The following is a 19,117-nucleotide window of genomic DNA, read 5'->3' on the forward strand; positions in this document are numbered from 1 at the left end:
TTATTATCCTCCATGATAATGTGCACTGTCACATCTCTAAAGACATGCTTTCTTTTGTGCTTTAATTGTCCCTTATAACTATTCAAATTCAAATAATTTTTCAATGAGACAACCCACCACAAAGGTATCAAAAATAGTTTATATGCCCTTTTTTTTAAGAACCTCATATGCTATGATACTAATCTCAAGACTCCACATCCCTATCATCAGTCATCTGGAAATGTAGGAAATTTCTTGTCTTAATTTTCTTCCCCATCATCCACAATCTTCAAATTTTCTCATAGAATCTTGTATCTCACTTGTTTATGAGAACAATAGATATCAAACAAATCGTTAGACAACACGCTCAATATGGTGTGTTTGCACACTTTACTGGCATGCTCCCAGAGTTCCAAGTGTTCTTCAAAGTTATTTGGTGCTTATGCAAGTTTAGGGTTCAACAAAGAAAGTGTCATTCCTAACAAATCCAAGGCATAAAGAATTCTCTCGCTAACGTCCATCCCTAAAATACAACCCTATGACATGCACCCACCAATCAAGAAATAGGAATAATTTCCATTCAATTAACCTTGACAAACTATGAAAGATAACTATAACAAAAGGAAGCACCAAAATGTAACAAAAGTACAAAAATATATATTCATAAGAAGCAAAAAGTATTTCTGTTTTAGAGAAGGAACAATGGTCGAACAAATGACGAAAAAGGGGAAATCCCACAAGGGAAAATAAATCCTGAGGGTTATCTCGCATGGGGGCTGCACAAACAAATATCCTTGATTCAAAAATCAATCAATCAATCAATAAATAACACAATAAAGACTATAGATATAAAATATTTTACCAATAATAAGTTGGATTTTAAATAGCTAATAAAAATAATTATAGGCTTGAAGCCATTATAAAAGAATCAAAAGACTAAAGGACAAAATAGTAAGCGTGACCCAACTTAGGGATAAGGTCCCCTTGCATGCGATATTCATATTTTCCAAAATGAAAGGGCCATGCATTGGGATGACATAAGCACTCACTGGCTCCAGAGTGCTTCCACATATAATGAGTTTTCATACTTCCTAAACAACCAATGAGGCACAACCAACCGAGAACATGAAAAAGGAAATAACTCACTCTAAATACCAACAAAGGGCACCTTTATTATTATTCGTTGACAATACAAATTTTGAATCCTGCGGACAATTTCTTGTGGTTCACGAAATAATATGGCTTGCAAACGCACTAAAGTTGGTCAGGATATTTCACGTTGATGCAGTTGGATCAAATTTTCTGATCATTTTCCTTTTCTTTTCTTTTTTTTTTTTTCCTCACCAAAAGAATTGCGTATCTGCTTACAATTGTATCCATACATTTACAACGTTCAACTGTCATCCTTAAGCCAATACCGAATTACATACAAAAGGAAACCCACACAGGATCCAGCAGCTGTCAGCACAATGAAAGTTCGAACCCACAAAGAGGAAATAAATGCTTCCAGCACTATTGCACTCCATGACCAAAACCACAAGACACAGAAGATGGACCCAACCACAGCTCCCACAACCACTTGACTAATTGTATGCAGTTGTTGCGAGACTCGTAGCCATGACTGCAACATAGATAAATTAGTATGGCAGCCAAAAAAAAAAAAAACCCATATTTTCACTCTCCAATGTTCTCAATAAACCACCATTGCCACGTAGAGAATTAGAGCAAAGATATACTTGTGAGTTGGAAATATAGTTTTGTTGCTATTTTCTAATCATGTGCATGCCCAAGCTCTCTACTAATTTCAGCCCACCCAATTATCCATCTTTGATGCTCCACAAGAAGAAGCTTCAGCTATAAATTATAGGAAGGTCAAAGCCAATGATATGACATTCTACAAGTACTAAAAATTAAAAAAATAAAATAAAATAAAATAAAACAAACAAACAGGTAAGTAGATTATAATTTTAATTGCACATTTTTTTGCAAAACTAGATTTGCATTGCTTATCAGTGGACAACTATATGGCAATATCTAGGAAGGAAATTTTATTCATTATCAAATTGACCGTAATATCCATGAGGTTCAGCAATACGTGTGAGGGAAGTGGACCAGGGTTGAATATTCTTGGCAATGGGTTCAATCAGAAGTCAAAGAGATTCACTTTCGTGAATATGGAATTCACAAATTACTTGAGAATAACAAAAATACTTCTCAAATCATACAAAATATTCAGGAAAAATTCAGAGTTCTTTTAGAGTGCACAATAAAATTAGACTGCATAATAAACATGTCTTGCATCAAATTTCTGGCTCCTAAAACATTTACGCATCAGAATGGCTGGGTTAAACTGTTTACGTGACACAATTCCACCTCCTAAGGCCTTTTCAATTGTAGCCTAAAAATAATTTGATTCTGTTGATATGTAAGGGATCCTAAGTTGCATTTTGGTTTTGTTCTGATTATATAGAAGTCTCGCAAGGAATTAAACTAGCAACCAACCCATAACAAAATCTAAAATAATGTCAAAATGAAAGTAAGTGAAGAAAGAACCAGGCATATATCCTATGCTAGAGCTATCTAATAGAAGTAAGAATTCGCATTATAATGCTTACAAGATATGACCCAAATATGAGAACAAGTGCACTGAGAGTCAACGAGAGTGCATTCATCCCTAGCCATTCCACCACTGTCATTTCATGCAGAGAAACAAATGTTACACATCTGTAGAGAATGATTTTAAGCCAGCACATTTGTATTTTTTCTGAATGGATCAGCATAACAAAACACTAGCCTACACCTTAACTGCACATACACGCACACACACAAAGGCATGCAACAGACAGAGGAAATACACAAACTTTTGTGGGTGTCTGGATGCTCAATTGGTAAAGGTATATAAGAATTTCATTTTCCTATACATGTTTGAATCTAAAGTGTACTTGTCCATGATCAAACACCAAAAATGATCCTTGGAAAGATAAAAAAGAAGAATGCTCAACCGAATCCTAAAGAAGTGGTCATATAAATGTTAAGAAAAATAAAATGAGGCTGCAAATGTGTCAATTAGAATCACATTTTTTTATCAGTTTATTCCACTAACATCATTTTCTCCCCAAATCATACTCTAAAAGTAGCAAGCACATCATGCATGCAATTGAACTTCTCCAGCTTATCTTCACAATTTTCTTTAAGAAAAATATAAACATGCTTGTATTGGTTTGGGGAGGAGTGGCCAGGCAATTAAATAATTAAATTATTGAGAGATCAACATCAATAATGAGTAAAGAAATCAAATTATAAAAATATAGCTCTCAATTGGTCTGAAGTTAGTGAGGAAGTAGACAAAATATTACCAGACATACTAGCAAACAACGCACTGAAAAAGATGGATTGTGCATGTGAAGATGGCATCCCAGGGTCAGACCTCAGAGTGGAAACAGGTCGCTCTTGGTTTAGTATCCGTTTAAGTATAACTGAGAGACCCGAATTTATGACAGAACCCATAGCAGCCCACAAGGCTTCAGCATCATGCCTCCAAAGGATGACAACACCAAGAAGTCCAGTAACAAGCCACTTGCTCTGTGAACAACAAAAACTATCATTAACATCACAACTAGAGATGCTATAAATTCATGCTGAAATAAAAAAAATTGCATAATTTCTGTAAAATAGTGGATACAAGATCCAGAAGCAAACACTGATGTCTTTTTCCAAAAAAATGAGCAAACTAATCAACTCAAAAGAACTAAATTTTACAAGGTAGCAACACATTGGATCATATATGGCAACACTAATGTGGCTCCTGGATTTCTGAAAACTGAGCCTTGTCTCCCTTTCTCATCAGCATGCATTAGGACATGAAGCTGAAGCCATGCCCAAAAAAAAAAAAACAAAAACAAAAAAACAGGTACTCATTAAGGATTTTCTTGTGTAGTCCTCTAGATTCTCTCTCTCTTAATATATCTTTTTCATCTTAAAAAATTAAAAGGAGTTGCATTGCAATGTGTGGATCAAAAGATCACTTTTATCTTCAAAAATCATACAAGAAGATCAATAACAAGCCTTAAGTCCCACTAGGTAGGGTCGACTACATGAATCTTTTCTCGCCAATTTACACGATTGAGAGCATTTCCTCTACTAGATTAAGGGTTATTAAATCCTTCCTCACTACCTCATTCCAAGATATTTTAGGCCTACCCCTACCCCTTTTCATGTCAAAAATAGTAACTAGCTCGCTCCTCCTCACAGGTGCTCTACTAAGCTTATGTTTCACATGCTCAAACCATCTAAGCCGCCCCTCCCTTATCTTGTCTTCAACCAGTGCTACGTGTAAAGTATTGCATATATATTCATTTCTTATTTTCTCTTTTAATGTTAAACCACACATCCACCTTAACATTCATTTCAGCAACTTTTACTTTTTGAACATGTTTCTTAGTTGCCCAACATTTTGAACTATAAAGCATAGTCGACGTTATAGCCGTCTTATAAAACTTTTCTTTTAATTTTAAGAGTATTCTACAATCACACAACACGCCTAATGCACTCCTCTATTTTGCCTAACCTATTTTAATTCTATGTATTACATCTTCTTCAATTTTCCCTTTAGCTTGCATAATAGAACCAAGACATCTAAATCCATTAGTACTATTAATTTCTTAATTGTCAAGTTTAATCTTCTCCCCACTACTACTCCTTATATAATTGAAATTGCATTTCATATATTCTATCTTATTCCTACTTATCCTAAAACCTTTAGACTCTAATACGATTCTCCCAAGTTCTAGTTTAGATTCCACTTTGCTCCTACTATCAACAATCAACACAATATCATCTGCAAACATCATACATCAAGGGATGGATCTCATTTAGGATATTCCTAGTAAGTACATCAATTACTAAAGTAAAAAGATAAGAACTCAAAGTAGAACCTTGATGTACATCTACTGTAATCGTAAAATCTCTAGATTCTCCACCTACAGTCATAATTCTAGTCACTACTCTATCATACATATCCTTAATAACCTCAATATAACTACTGCATACCACCTTCTTTTCTAAGACCCACCAAAGAACTTCCTAGGTACTATCATAACCTTTTTCCAAGTTAATAAAAACCATATGCAAGTCCCTCTTCTTTTTCCTACTTTTCCATTGAACTTCTTAAAAGATAAATAACTTCTGTTGTTGATCTCCCAAACATAAAACCAAATTGATTTTCTAAAATCCTCATTTCTAGTCTTTTTCTTTGTTCAATTATCCTTTCTCATAATTTCATTGTATGGCTCATAATATTAATTCCATGATAGTTATTACAATTTAAAATATAACCTTTATTTTTGTAAAAAGGTATTAACGTACTTTTTCTTTATTCCTATGTCATTTTCTTGGTTTTCATTATAATGTTGAATGAATCAATTAACCAAATATTTCCTTTATCCCTAAACATATATGGTCCTATAGATTTCCCACTTTTTCATTTTTTTAACGCCATCTTAAGTTCAAGGACTCTAATTTTGCAAATAAATCCCCCATTTTTAGTCTTCTCCTCATTTGTCGCTTCCAAGTTCAATCTTTCATTCTCCACCTCTCTTTTATGTCTTCTTCTCTAATTAAGTCATTGTCATTCTCGTCCTTTATACATTTCACCTAAATCTTTACATTTTCTTTCTCTAACTCTAGCAAGTTTATATAATAAATAAATCTAAATCGGAAAAAAGAGAGCATGGTTTTGGAAATGAATCTTCTATAAGATATTTCTACGAGATATTTTTCTTTCAATCTCCAAGATTATAAAACCTTTTGGCCTCTCCTACGAAGCATGCATGTATGCTTTTTTGAGGAGTTCAGCTAAAAAAAAAAGGCAAAAGTCCCTTTTAATATTTGAGGTTTCATTGGACTTTGGTTCTCAACAGAATTAACATTAATAATTGATTCAAACAAGGAGCCTCACAAGGCTCTTTGTATAACCTAAAAAAGACCCCGGCACTAAACTCGGCATTAACTTATGTAAAGACCAAAAAATGAAAAGACATCAAGAGATCAATGGAAAGAAGGTAATATCCATTAATTAAAGCAAGGGGTTACCACATCAATCTTTACTCCCTAATAACATATCTGAAATGTAACCTCTATGAACCATTAGTAGGGAAATCAATCGTATCCCTAATGCCTAAAAAAAATACCCTCTAAGGAAGATAACGCATCTTATATCATCTCATCCTCACTCACTCTTTTATTGTTGCAATCACATAATCCTTCCAAATTCTCTGACTTAGGCATCGGAGTAATCCCCCAAAGTACACACTGGGTTCTCCAAGATATTTTATTTTTCATTCTTGGCAGGTGATCAAAATCATGATTGATCCAAATTCTCGTAGATAAATTTTGGCAACAATAGTTGGCACCATTTGTAGAAACTTGGAAGGATTTCTTTCTCAAACTCAATCATGGCTGCACCACACGATTTCGAGTCCGAACCCATTGTTGGGGGCACCCTAGTCGGTTCACTCCCCACCACTAGACAATTCACCACAAAGTGTGCCTTTAAACAAATTTCTAACCTTCCAAAGGAGGGTGGAGGACATGTTTAACATGATCTTACAACAGCAAAAAGATCCTATAGAGCATGGCCCAGAGGTTGTTCAAGAAAAAATGACACCTGAGGATAAGGCAATGGTATCATATGAAGCAGCCTTGAAATTTCAAATATGACAAAGAAAGAAGAATGAGCCAACAGTGTCGGCATTAGTGAGCAATCGTCATAGGAATTTGAAGAAAACTAAAAAAAATTGATCAACTAGAAATGTTGGTGAAAGAAGTTCACATCCAACCCTTAATAAGGGAAACCTCAATCCCCCCTTTACCAAGGAAATAATGGAGATCCCTCTAGCTAGTAAATTCAAAATGCCCATCTGATGAGAACTGCTCATGAGGCAAAAAGAGACGAGTTCTACTAGATTTTGATGAGCACCGCTCATGATACAACAAGAGACGAGCTCTGCTCAACAAAAAATCGGTCCATCTTATGAGCACCGCTGCTCATAGGGCAATAAGAAACAGACACTATTGGGTGAAGTATTGACTCATCTAATAAGCACTGCTCATGAGGCCCAAAACTGTCCATTTGAGAGTACCGCTCACAAGGCAACAAGAAATGGGCATGCTTGGTAAAGTATTAGCCCATCTGATGAGCACCACTCAGGATGCCCAAAAATACCCATTTGATGGGCACTGCTCATGAGGCAACAAGAAACAGGAACTATTTGGCGACGAATTGGTCATTTGATGAGCACTACTCATGAGGCCCAAAAGTGTCCATTTGATGAGCACTGCTCATCAAGCAACAAGAAACGAGCACTGCTTGGTAAAGTATTGGTCCATCTAATGAGCACTGCTTATGAGGCCCAAAAATGTCTATTTGATGGCAACAAAAAAAGCACTACTCAACAAAGTATTGGCCCATCTAACGAGCACCGCTCATAAGGACTAAAAAATGTCCATTTGATGAGCACCACTCATAAGGCAACACGAAACAGACACTGCTCAGCAAAAAATTGGCCCATTTGATAAGCACCACTTATGAGGCCAAAAAATGTTCATTTGATAATCACCGCTCATGAGGCAACAAGAAACAGGCACTACTCGACAAAAATATTGGCCCATCTGATGAACACCATTCATAAGGCCCAAAGATGCCCATCTAACGACTTAATTCGAACCTTGTGTTAATAAAAGAACTTATAGTAAATGCAACATACTCTCGAGCCAAAAAGGTAACTTTAAGACTCGAGAGTAGGGAGGCAACTAATATAACCTAAAAGAGACCTAGACATTAAACTCAGCATAACTTATGTAAGACCAAAATATGAAAAGACATCAAGAGATCAATGGAAAGGAGGTAAAATCCATTAATTAAAGCAAGGGAACACTACACCAATCTTTACTCCCTAATAACATATCTGAACTGAAAACCCTAAGATCCATTAATAGGGTCAATAGGGACGTATATCAAATGCCTATAAAAAGGACCCTCTAAGGAAGATAAGGCATCTCATATCGTCCCATCCTCACTCACTCCTTTACTGTTGCAATTGTATAATCCTTTCAAATTTCCTGACTTAGGCATCGGAGTGATCCCCCAGAGTATGCTCTGGGTCCTCTAAGCCCTTTTCTTTTTTTTTTTCTTTTTTTCATTTTTGGCAGGGGATCAAAGTCATGATTGATCCAAATTCTCCTAAACAAATTTTGGCAGCAACAGCTTACAAGCCAGATGTATGCATGATGTGTCATGAGGTGAATGAGATTAATCATCATTTATTTTTGCATTGTGGGGCAGCGAGGTTGTTGTGGAACAAATTGTTCTCCTGCTTTGGTGAGGTTTGGGTGGCACCATAGACTGTTAATGAATTTATAATGGTGCACTTTTGGGGTTTTGGAAGGGATACAAAAGACAGAAGTTTTTGGAATTGTGCGATTTATGCTACCTTGTGGACACTTTGGCTTAAAAAGAATGCTAGAATTATTTAAAGACCATAAGACTCCTCTGATTTTGATGTGGGAGAAAACTATGTTTTGGCTTCCTTTTGGGCTCCCTCTTTTGGGGTTTTTGAGGGTCTCTTGCTGTTCAATATGTTGGACTAGAAGACAGCGTTGATGTAAATCTTTTATATTTTTCACTTTTTCTGTTTTTGTTCTCATGGAAAACAGCTTATCCTCCCCTGTAATTGTTCGTGTTCTTGGCTTCTTGCTTTAATGAATTTTTCTGTTATTTAAAAAGTAAGTAGAATGAAAGGATACCAGACCAAAAAACAGCACACTGAGCTAGAGACCATTGGGAACCATTGCATGTGTTTGGTTGCAAATTTATTCTTACTTCATCAGTTCAACCCTCCTTTTTTTAGTCCATTGGGAGGCCTGCTGACTTGGGCCATAGAACATGGGGAAGCCCATGCTGCCCATCCCTTATCTTATCCCTACCCATTCCAACGGTTTGAAACTGAGATCCCTAACATGGAGACATCAAACTTGGACAATTTGGGTAGTTTCTACGGGACTAGATCAACCTCTTTTGTGCACACATATGACATATCATGAATTATATACATTTACATTCAGCACATAACTAATGAAAAACACCCATTCACAGCCAACAGAAATGTGAAGGAACAAAAAAAGATTTTAAAAATCAAAAACATGAAAAAAATAATAATAATAATCGCATAACAAATCTTAGGGCCCATTTAGTTATGGAAAACAATTCTCATTTTCCATTTTAGTTTTCCAAAGAATTACAAACAAAGTTGGCTAATTTTTCATTCTTACAGCATTTGTATGAAATAAATGAAAAACAATAAACTGTTTTGGGATTATTTGCTTGTGAAAATAGTTTTATTTTCATGTCTTCTTTTTCAAATAACTATAAAAAAGCCACCTTGTTTTTCAACTTTCCAAATTTATATAGAAAAGTTAGAAAACATCTTTTTGTTATTTTTCTAGATTTCTAACTCTTACTTTGCATGTGGGAGCATGGACATGGATTTTGAACTTCAATTCGTGTGGATTATGTATAAGATTTCTTCTAAACCCACACAAATCCAAAATCAAGCCCCAAAATCCATGATTCAAATTCTAAATATATCCTTAAATAAATTTTGGAAAATTGAAAAAGAAGTTGTCTTTTTTTTTATTATTTGAAATCTAGAAATAAAAAATGAAAATTTGTTTTGCAAATTTTAAAAAATTCTTCATTTTCAATTGTTTTAATATAAATCTTGAAAATTAAAAAATAAGATAAATTTTCATAATTCTCTAGAAAACTAAAAATTAGAAAACAAAAAAAATGTTTTCCACAACTATACAGACACTTAGATTTATTAGTTGACCTCAGGTTGCTATTCACAGCAAAGTCAAATCAATATTAGACTATAAAGGAGAAGCATTCAACTAATGTTTGCCATGCCTCAACCCCCTGCATTGTAATTCCAACACATTGTTCTTCCATTATTTTCCAAGTGAATATTTTTAATGCATTCCAGACTATTGTACCAATGAACTTGAGATCTGAGAACTGGGGGCTCATGAGAGGGGAGGGAAGACGATGCCAGAAATATGGCGAGAAGTGCATAATTAACACCCTGACATTCACAAATGATCACCTATGTATTCAAGGGGGGGTCCATTTTCAGTGTTTCAGTATTAACCCAAAAAAATAGTTTTTATTTCAGGAAAAAGGCAGCTATTTCATTATCACAGAGATTACTTGCCTCTCCTTTATCACAGTATCTATCGAGAAGCAGTGATGGTTATTGGTGGAGTTAAGTTCTTTTCCTTTCACAAAAAAACAGCAAATCCTTGGGCAAAGACTTCCCTGGCACCCACTCATTTCATTTTGGTTCGAGAAAAGAGTAAACAGCCACGGTCGCTTTCTTTCATTGGAGAAGATTCCAAATAAGAGTGCAGTCCAATTTATTTGCATTCCCCAAATGGCAAAGAGGCATTTGGACAATTGGATGGAAGAAATTCCTGGTACTGACGATGGGCGACACAGAGGGTTGCAGCCTATTACACATGCACAAAGTTGTCATGCCTCAATTACAGCTCTACAAATGTGATCCAAAAAGTAAGCAAGCCTGAGAAGTCTTTCACAGATTGCAGGCAGTTATTTTGAGTCTGAAAACAATGGCAGAACTTTGGTAAGAGAAGCCTAGAAAGAGAAGGGCTTAAGAAAGGAAAGCTTGACCATGGGTGGATGATGGGATTCGAGCACGGAAATAACATTCCTCTTCAGGCATATTTTTAAATTCCATGCCCAACTCAGGACATGGAACAGGAGAAGTTCAAACCATGGTTTTAAAACCTGGATTGGACCAAACAGTCTGGGAAAGGCCACTAAACCAGAAATCACACTGGAGACAACCGACTCAGGTGATCCAGCCAAACATGGTCAGATCTAAAGAGTCGCCCAGGTTAACTCACCTCCTCATTTATAATTAAAAAATAAAAAAATAAAAAATAAAAAACATCCTGCAATTGTGGCACTAGTGGGAATTAAATGCACAACCTAGTGGAAAGCAGGCAGCCTCCTCACCAAAGGAAACCATATAACTTTTGTAGTTTTTGTTGAACAAACAATGTATACACACGCGCGCACGTAAACCTCATTTACAGACTTAATCAAGATCTTATCTTTTTAAATGAATCAACCTTCTCTCCTTACCCTTCATTATTATTTTTATGAATTAATCAAATTCTTTTACCATTACATAATATTTTCTCTAATAAATTATATTTTTTTCTCTAATCAAATTCTCTCACTATTATTCAATATAAAATTGACTTATGACAATGATGGAGATAAAAATATTAATCATCATCGATTCATCATCATTATCATTAAAACCCTTCCAATATATACATGCATACATACACATACATGCACACACAAACACGCACACACACACACACACATGCATGTATGTGTATGTATGCATGTATATATTGGAAGGGGGTGTGTGTGTGTGTGTGTGTGGCAGAATATTATTGGTTCAACCACCGATCCAACCATGTTGATCATTGGTCTGGGTTTTTAAACCATCTTTCAAACAGAAATTTCACTTGCAGCGAACTCATTAGGCTCAATTGAAGGATCCAGGATTTTAACAATACAAGAGCCCAGCCCAAAAATTGGAGGGTATTAAAGGTCAGTGGTAAGCATGCTGGCCCGGTCATGAGAACCCAATGCCAGGCCCAACAATATACCAGAGGCTTTAAAATACCCTGATGCTGGTGCATCTAAGGAGGCAGTTATTGAAAACCCACAGCATGAGCCTTCATTCTCAACGGCTTGCTTCTTATGGGCACATAAAAAGAAAGGGATTTAGGGGAATATGCGAGGCAACACAAAAACAACACAGAACAGGCCACAGTCAGTGCTGGTAGCTTCAGAAGCAGTGGAGAGAGGAACCTGCAAGTGGCAAAGACCTGGACAGAACGGCTGCGAAAGCAAGAACAATACCAAAACAGTACAGTGAACTCTGTCCTTTCAGATCAAGCCTTGTGTTAGGGGTGGCAATGTAATGGAATAAATGTGGGGGAGAGATTGTTTTACATATATTCTCCAGGGATTTAGAATGGATATCAAATTAATTGTGTAGATGCTCGTATGGTTGTTCTCTTAATTGAATAAAACAAGTGATCCTTTTCATCATTGTGTATCGTTGTCTTGGACTATTGCATGAATGTCTCTTGCCTATCTAATCTGTTGTTTTTCATATTGATACTTTCACGGTTATTCAGCTGACTCAGTTGGCGGAGAGCCCTCGACGAGTGCCGCACAGCCCTTAATTGAGTCTTATTTGAGGGTCCATGACACCTTGCAACATCAGCGGTATATAAAAGAGTGAAATTGATGTAGGGTGCCGGGGGTTCAGGCATAAGACAGTGATGAGGAGTGTTCTTCTGGTGAAGATGCTAAGTTACTTATTGAGCACTATGGACGACCAGGGAGTAGCAAATCAAAAGGAAAAGCAACAATCTCAAGATGGAATCTCTGACATTTGGGAGGAAGCAGGAATAGGTATTTTAGAGGCTTCAACACCTGACAAGTGCTGCATTAATCATGTACAGGGAGGCAAGGGTACATATAACACTCCAGTCCAAGATCTGAGCCAAAATTAATGGGGTCTAAATATGCCATGCTGACTTCTTCTGATAATTCTACTGCCCAATTCCCTTCTGAGTTTGGACACAAAGAACCTTGAAATGATCAGCCAGAGACTCATCAAGTAAATGATGCAATTTCCTAAGGTAAAGTTCCTACTTTGTTGTTACCTCATACAGGTTTTGAGTCACTGGTTTGCCATCAGGAATCAATGATTGAGGGAACTTTCAAAACAGTTGACATTTTAAGAAATGAAATGGGTAACCAATCCGCCCAAGACATCCTAAATGAGCTAGGTCTTAGTTTGGTGAATCCTGGTAGTGAAAGAGTTATGCTTAGAATAGACTGGGAACAGAAAACAATTGAATAGGGAGCTGTTTAGGCTTGCGCCTTTTGTTAACTACGAAAAAGGAAGTAAGTCCCTCAGGGTAAGGGTAACTAGCAGTCAAATGAGGCTTCTCTCTTGGATAGTGCGAGAGTTAGAGGATGGTAATAATAGGATATTGGTTAGGGAATTGGTTAATAAGGTCAATCATGATATATTGTTTTTGCAGGAGTCTAAATTAGGAGAGGTGATTGATTTCTTAATTAGAAGCATTTGGATTTTAGGTTTAAAGATTAGGTGCCTTTTCCTTCTTCTAATGTGTCCAAGGCCAAATAGTTGTGCAAGATACTAGGGTAGGGTGTGTCTTTTTTCTCATTTAATTTTGTTAGAGGTTATGGGTTTCTTAGGGATGGTGGTTTATGACTATTCATGAAACCACATTGATCTCTTAGTGAACCACCTTCCCTGACGAGTTAGAATGTATTTTTGGCCTTTGTAGTCTCTGTTGCATGGTATGGGGGATTTCAATGCCATTTAGAGTTCCAAGGATAGGTTACAGGAATCAAGGGTGAGGTGGCTAGTAGTATGAGGAAGTTCAATTTCTTCATTTGGGATTGCAGGCATAGGGATGTCCCCGTGAACAATAGTAATTTTATTTGGATGGTGTCAACAGATAGACCAGCCTCTTCTAATATTGATAGATCCCAATTAACCAATGTTTGGGAAGATGTTTTTCTAAATGTTGTGCAGGAGATTCTAGTTAGGCCTGTCTCTAGCAATTGCCAAGTGCTTTAGGTTCAAAATCCTATTCAGTTGGGCCCCACCCTTTTCAAATTTGAGATATGTGGTTGATGCACCCTTCTTCTAGGGATAGAGTCAAAGCTTGGTGGGGAGAGTGTCAAGTACAAGGAGGAGAGGGTTTTAAATTGATTAAAAAAAATTGAAGCTTGCAATAAATAAGTTGAATCAATGGAATAAAGTGGCTTTTGGGAACATCGAAGAGAAAAAAATATAGTATATTTTCTGATATTGTGAAGAGTGGAATGTTGGGTGAGGAGGATTGGACCAAAAGGGCTTTGGAGGTGCTTTGTTGAGAGAAGATGTGTGTTGGCAACAAAATTCGAGCATAAAGTGGGTGCAAGAGGAGGATTGTAATTCTAGTTTGTTTCATAGGGTGGCTAGTGGTATGGTGGCTAAGGGGTTGAGGGTAGCTAGTAGTACAAGTAAGTTATATTTTTTAATTTAGGATTCTAGGCATATAGATGTCAATTTGGATGGCGTCACAAGATAGACACGCCTCTTTTCGTATTGATAGATCCCAGTAAACCAACATTTGGGAAGACATTTTTATAAATGTTGTGGAGGAGATTCTAATTAGGCCTGTCTCTAGTAGTTGCCAGGTGTGTTTAGGTTCAAAATTCTGTTCAGTACTTCAGTTAGGCCCCACACTATTCAAATTTGAGAATATGTGGTTGACACACCCTTCTTCCCCAGATAGACTCAAGGCTTGGTGGGAAGAGTGTCAAGACCAACATTGGGAGGGGTTTGAATTGAAGAAAAAACTGAACTTTCTGATAGATAAGTTGAAGCAATGGAATAAAAAGGCTTTTGGGAACATCAACAAGAGAAAACATAATATATTTTCTCAATATTAAAGGCTTGATAGGCTGCAGGTATGTGGGAGAGTGGGTGAGAAGGACAAGGCTAGAAAAGCTTTGTTTTTTTTGAGAGAGGATATGAGTTGGCAACAAAACTCAAGCATAAAGTGAGTTCAAGACTCAATAGGGGTTTTATTAGGGTGGCTAGCGGGAGGCAAAGAAGTAGTTTTATTAAGGAGTTGGAGCTAGACTAGAGTTCCACGAGGGATCATAAGTAGGTTGGCAATGAGATTACGAGCTTTCACAAGCTCCTATATGAAGATGATTGTCCACATAGGTTGATGCTTGAGGGACTTGATTGGAGTCCTATTAGGGTGAACACTACACTGTGGTTACAAAAGCTATTCTATAGAAAAAGCTAATCAAGCAACATTTGAACTCGATAGGGATAAAAGTCCATTTTCTCATGATTTGTTACCGGTGACAAGGCCCTACTGGATATCAATCTGGACATACGCATTATGTGTTCAAAGTCAAGTGACACTAGTGAGCATCTACTTCTTTGTTGTCAAGTGACTACACAGCTTAGAGCCAATCTATTGTTAGTTTTTTATGAGGCATGGACTGCATGGTGCTGCGATGGTACAGTGCTGCGACAGAATGCTGATGCTTACGGGTTTTGGGAGTAAGAAAAAGGGATGGTCTTGCAGACATGTGCTCTTTTCACTCTTTTTTGGACTCAAGCATATCAAAAGGAATGCAAGGATTTTCCCTCACATTTATTATGGGATAGAGTTGTTTTCCTTGCTTCCTTTTGAGCTCACTCTTTGGAGTTCTTTTGGGGAAGTTTATTGTCTTGTCTTCAAATGGATTGGAGGGGGACTTTTTATTTTTTGTCTAGAGAAAGTGATGGTTAAGAAGGCTTTGAGCTAGTGTGGAGGACAAGGATAAGAGGGCGTTTGAGCTCTATAGATATGCATATGATTGTGAACAAACAACCTAGACAGTGGTTCGATGCCTTCAAGGCAAGGAGATCCCTTGTCTTTGCACTTGTTTGTGCCAAGTAGGTTGATCTTGTACCCCTAGGGTTTAGGGGTGGTTATAGGTTTAGCGATAGGTAGGAAGAAGGTGGACATGTCACACCTTCACTTTGTTGATGGCACTACGTTTTTTAGGGCAATGTTGAGAAATTCCTAAAGGTCCTTAGTTGAGAGCGTGAGAAAATTTTGAAGCTAAAGATCAACATGACCAAAAGGAGGTGCCTAGCATCAATATGGATCATACAAACGTTGAGGGGTTCAAAGCATTAGCCAACTGGATTTCTTCAGCTTGGCCTTTGTACTATTTAGGTCTCCCTTTAGGTAGTAATCATATGTTCATTGCTTTTTGGAATCTAGCGTTGAAAGAGTGGGTTGAAGATTGGAGGTGTGGGAAAGGAAGTACTTACCTTTAAGGAGTAGTATTACACTCTTCAATGCTTCCCTTTCTAACGTTCCCATATATTTTTATCCATTTCTAAAGTTCCCACAATTGAAGCAAGGGTTTTGGAGAGGCTTATGAGAGGTTTTCCTTAAGGCAAGAATTAAAGAGATCATCAAGATGTGGTTAGGAGGCCCAAGTTTGAGGGGCTTGGTAATGTGATTTCTAAAAACATCTACTTAAGTGGAATATAGCTATGGTGATTCCCCTAAGAGGTGAATTCCCTATGGCATAAGGTGATTAGATGTATGGAGTTATTGAAATGGGCTAGACACTATAGGATGTGGCAATGTTTCTTATGTCAGCCCATCAAACTCGCAAGTTGCTTTTTTTTTCTTTCCTCTTAATTGGCTTAGAGTGGGTAATGGTAAATAGTATTTGATTTTGGGAGGACATTTAGATGGGAGAGGCCTCATTGGAGATTTAGGGGCCTCATTTTTTAGATCATCTTCATCTCGCAATGTACCAATTTACTTCCTTTTTTCTCCTTGGACTAGGGCTCTCTTTCTTGGGACTTCCACTTCATTTGGAATCTCAAGGAAGAAAAGGTTGATGAGCTTACTACATTGTTGAGTTTTTGGACTATCATTGTTCCCCAAACTAGGAGCAATGTGAGGGTTTGGGTACGGGATTCATTGGGTTCTCTTCTTCCAAGTTTTCTTACTTCATTTGTTGAAACCTTCAACCCCCAAATATTTCCCTTTGAATCATATCATTTGGAAGATCATGGATCCTTTTAAGATACGGGCTTTCATCTAGAGTGTGACTCTTAACAGAATGAATACACACAATGAAGGTATATGATGTGCTAAGAGTGTAACAAGACAAATGCACAACTTCTTCAGTCCAAAGACTTGTGTATGATGTGTCAGGAGTCTAATGAGACAAATGTGCACCTCTTTCTAGATTGTCAAGTCGCAAGCCAACTCTCTTTTTTCTAGCTTTGGTGAAGCATGGGTGGCGTCTCAAATGTCTTTTTTTTATGAGATGTGGGGCATTGCAAAACTAGAACAAGGAGGACTTTATGAACATGTGCAGAACATGAGAACCTTTTGAGGCTAAAACAACTTATCCCATTTACTGGGGGACATAGTTACCTTCCCAGCTTCCTTTTGGACACTTTTTTGGGGTTTTCTAGGAAATTTTGCTGTCCAATCTATAACAGGTTTGGGGGCAGCACTATTCTAGTTGTTTTAGTTGATTCTTGGAGGATATCTTGTCCTCCACACATTCTACTTTTGTTTCATTTGTTTATTGGAATTCTTACCATTAAAGAAATTTATTTGTTAAGGCCAATACTTGAGGTTTTATCACACATAAAAATCTCCCTCTCTCTCTCCTTGATCTTCACTCTAATCGTATTCCTCTCGCAACAATTGCAACTTTTCTCCATTTTTTTACCTTATTAAATTTTTTCTTAAATAACAATTCAAGAAAGTTCATAAACGAAAGAAATTACAAAAAATTTCACACTAGCAGACATCTTGGATCATAGTAACAAAGATGTAACATCATAAACCACAGACAAGCGAAGTGAGATCTTCTATTTGTAACAGACTGCTGAATTCAATACAAGAAGCGGTTACTAAAAAAAACATTTGTAATACTAAATAATCAGAAGCCATGGCAAGTAAAGGAGAAAGCAGTAACAGAAACTCATAACTCTCATAACAACAGACTCTTCATACAGACCAGACGGGCATCAAAGGTAAAAGAAATATAAGGTAACATAAACCATATTGAAAAGTTAAAAAAGGGAAGGGAAAATTTGCCAACCAGACGATTGAGAGTTGATTCGAGTTGATCACATGTAAAAGCGGAGCGGAGCTCCGAAGACTCATCAATCAAATGTTCCTGCTCAAACGCAGAAATGCCCTCGTGGCCACGACTGCTCCCGGAAAAGGAAGGGCTGATCACCTCAGTCATGATGCTTGGGCCTATCAATATCCCGTGCCGTTTGGAAGCAGAGAAAACTGAACTTGAGGCTTGAAAATGGGGGAAAGCTATCGATTTCAGAGACTTAAGCCGCCTATAAAGAGTAATTTCGGGTCGAAATGTGAAGGTTAGATGAGAAATGGCGGACGAAGCTAACATTTTTGCTCAGCTGAAGAGAAGGCGAGTTCTGGCACTGGCATAGGAAATAAGGAAGGGTGACACTGAACCATTGCGAGAAGGGTTTTATAGAACCCATTAATAAAATCCTGCGAAAAGTTGATTTGCAGGCGAGGGAGGGAATGGAGAAATCAATGAAGTGCGTTGATTGGTGGAGAAAGAGCCAGACATTGAATTTCGTCCACAATTATGAACCCTAATCTTGATTACAGTATGGACTACACGTAACGGAAGAGGAGCACCGGCTTCACTGGCCTGCAGAGGGTCCCATTTGTAGTTCGGTTGCGTTCCAACTATGATTTGTTGATTTATTGATATGGAAAACTACAATTTCTCGCCATTTAAAGTTTCAAAAATTCTAATAATCTTGCTTTAATAACCTCTTTTAAAATCTACCAAACACAAATCTCACATTATATTTTATAAAAAAAATATATTTTTTTTATAAAGAAAAATCTCTGCCTTTTGGTTTAACATAGGGGAGGTCTGTAATATTTAAATAATGGCTGCAAATTAGGTATTGATACAAATTTTAATACCATATAATATATTTTATCTTTTATTTAATTAAAAATATTATGTGATTGATACTATTATCCTAATTGTGATTACATAACTCCGTATAAGAAAAATAGATATCATTTATTTGATTTTAGGAGGGACGATAACCACAAGAGAAGAAAGAACTTTTTAATTATCATCACTTATCACTAAAATTATTACTAAGTGATGCTTTAGAATTATAAGAAGAGATTAGAGATACTGACAAATATATCTTCCTTTTCAATAAGGCAACCTATGTATGTTATAATTTTTTGCATGGATATTATATAATTTTATTCCGCTAGAGTACATCATGACGAATTATTTGAAGTGTACAAGAATTAAAATATCCTTATGGAAAGTGATACAATTCAAATGTTTTCAAGTATAATATATTTGATGTTATACGAGCACAAC

The 19,117-nt window shown here is 36.8% G+C and overlaps 1 protein-coding gene across 4 annotated transcripts; it reads right to left on the minus strand.

Moving 5' to 3' along the window:
* Nucleotides 1-1,131: 1,131 nt before the first annotated feature.
* LOC131163789 (lipid phosphate phosphatase epsilon 2, chloroplastic) lies at nt 1,132-18,473 on the minus strand. 4 transcript variants are annotated; one of them, XM_058120540.1, is made up of 4 exons: nt 17,822-18,473; nt 3,336-3,561; nt 2,595-2,668; nt 1,132-1,600 (listed from the first exon to the last, which is right to left on the minus strand). In XM_058120540.1, exons 1-4 carry the CDS (start codon nt 18,137-18,139, stop codon nt 1,373-1,375), a joined length of 846 nt encoding a protein of 281 aa, XP_057976523.1. In that variant the 5' UTR covers nt 18,140-18,473; the 3' UTR covers nt 1,132-1,372. The 4 variants fall into 4 exon arrangements, with proteins under 4 accessions (XP_057976523.1, XP_057976532.1, XP_057976546.1 ...); XM_058120549.1 differs by having other exon boundaries at nt 1,132-1,833; nt 17,822-18,467; XM_058120563.1 differs by having other exon boundaries at nt 3,407-3,561; nt 17,822-18,436.
* Nucleotides 18,474-19,117: the final 644 nt, after the last annotated feature.

This window comes from Malania oleifera, chromosome 1 (genome assembly GCF_029873635.1).
Source record: "Malania oleifera isolate guangnan ecotype guangnan chromosome 1, ASM2987363v1, whole genome shotgun sequence".
Lineage (NCBI taxonomy): Eukaryota > Viridiplantae > Streptophyta > Magnoliopsida > Santalales > Ximeniaceae > Malania > Malania oleifera.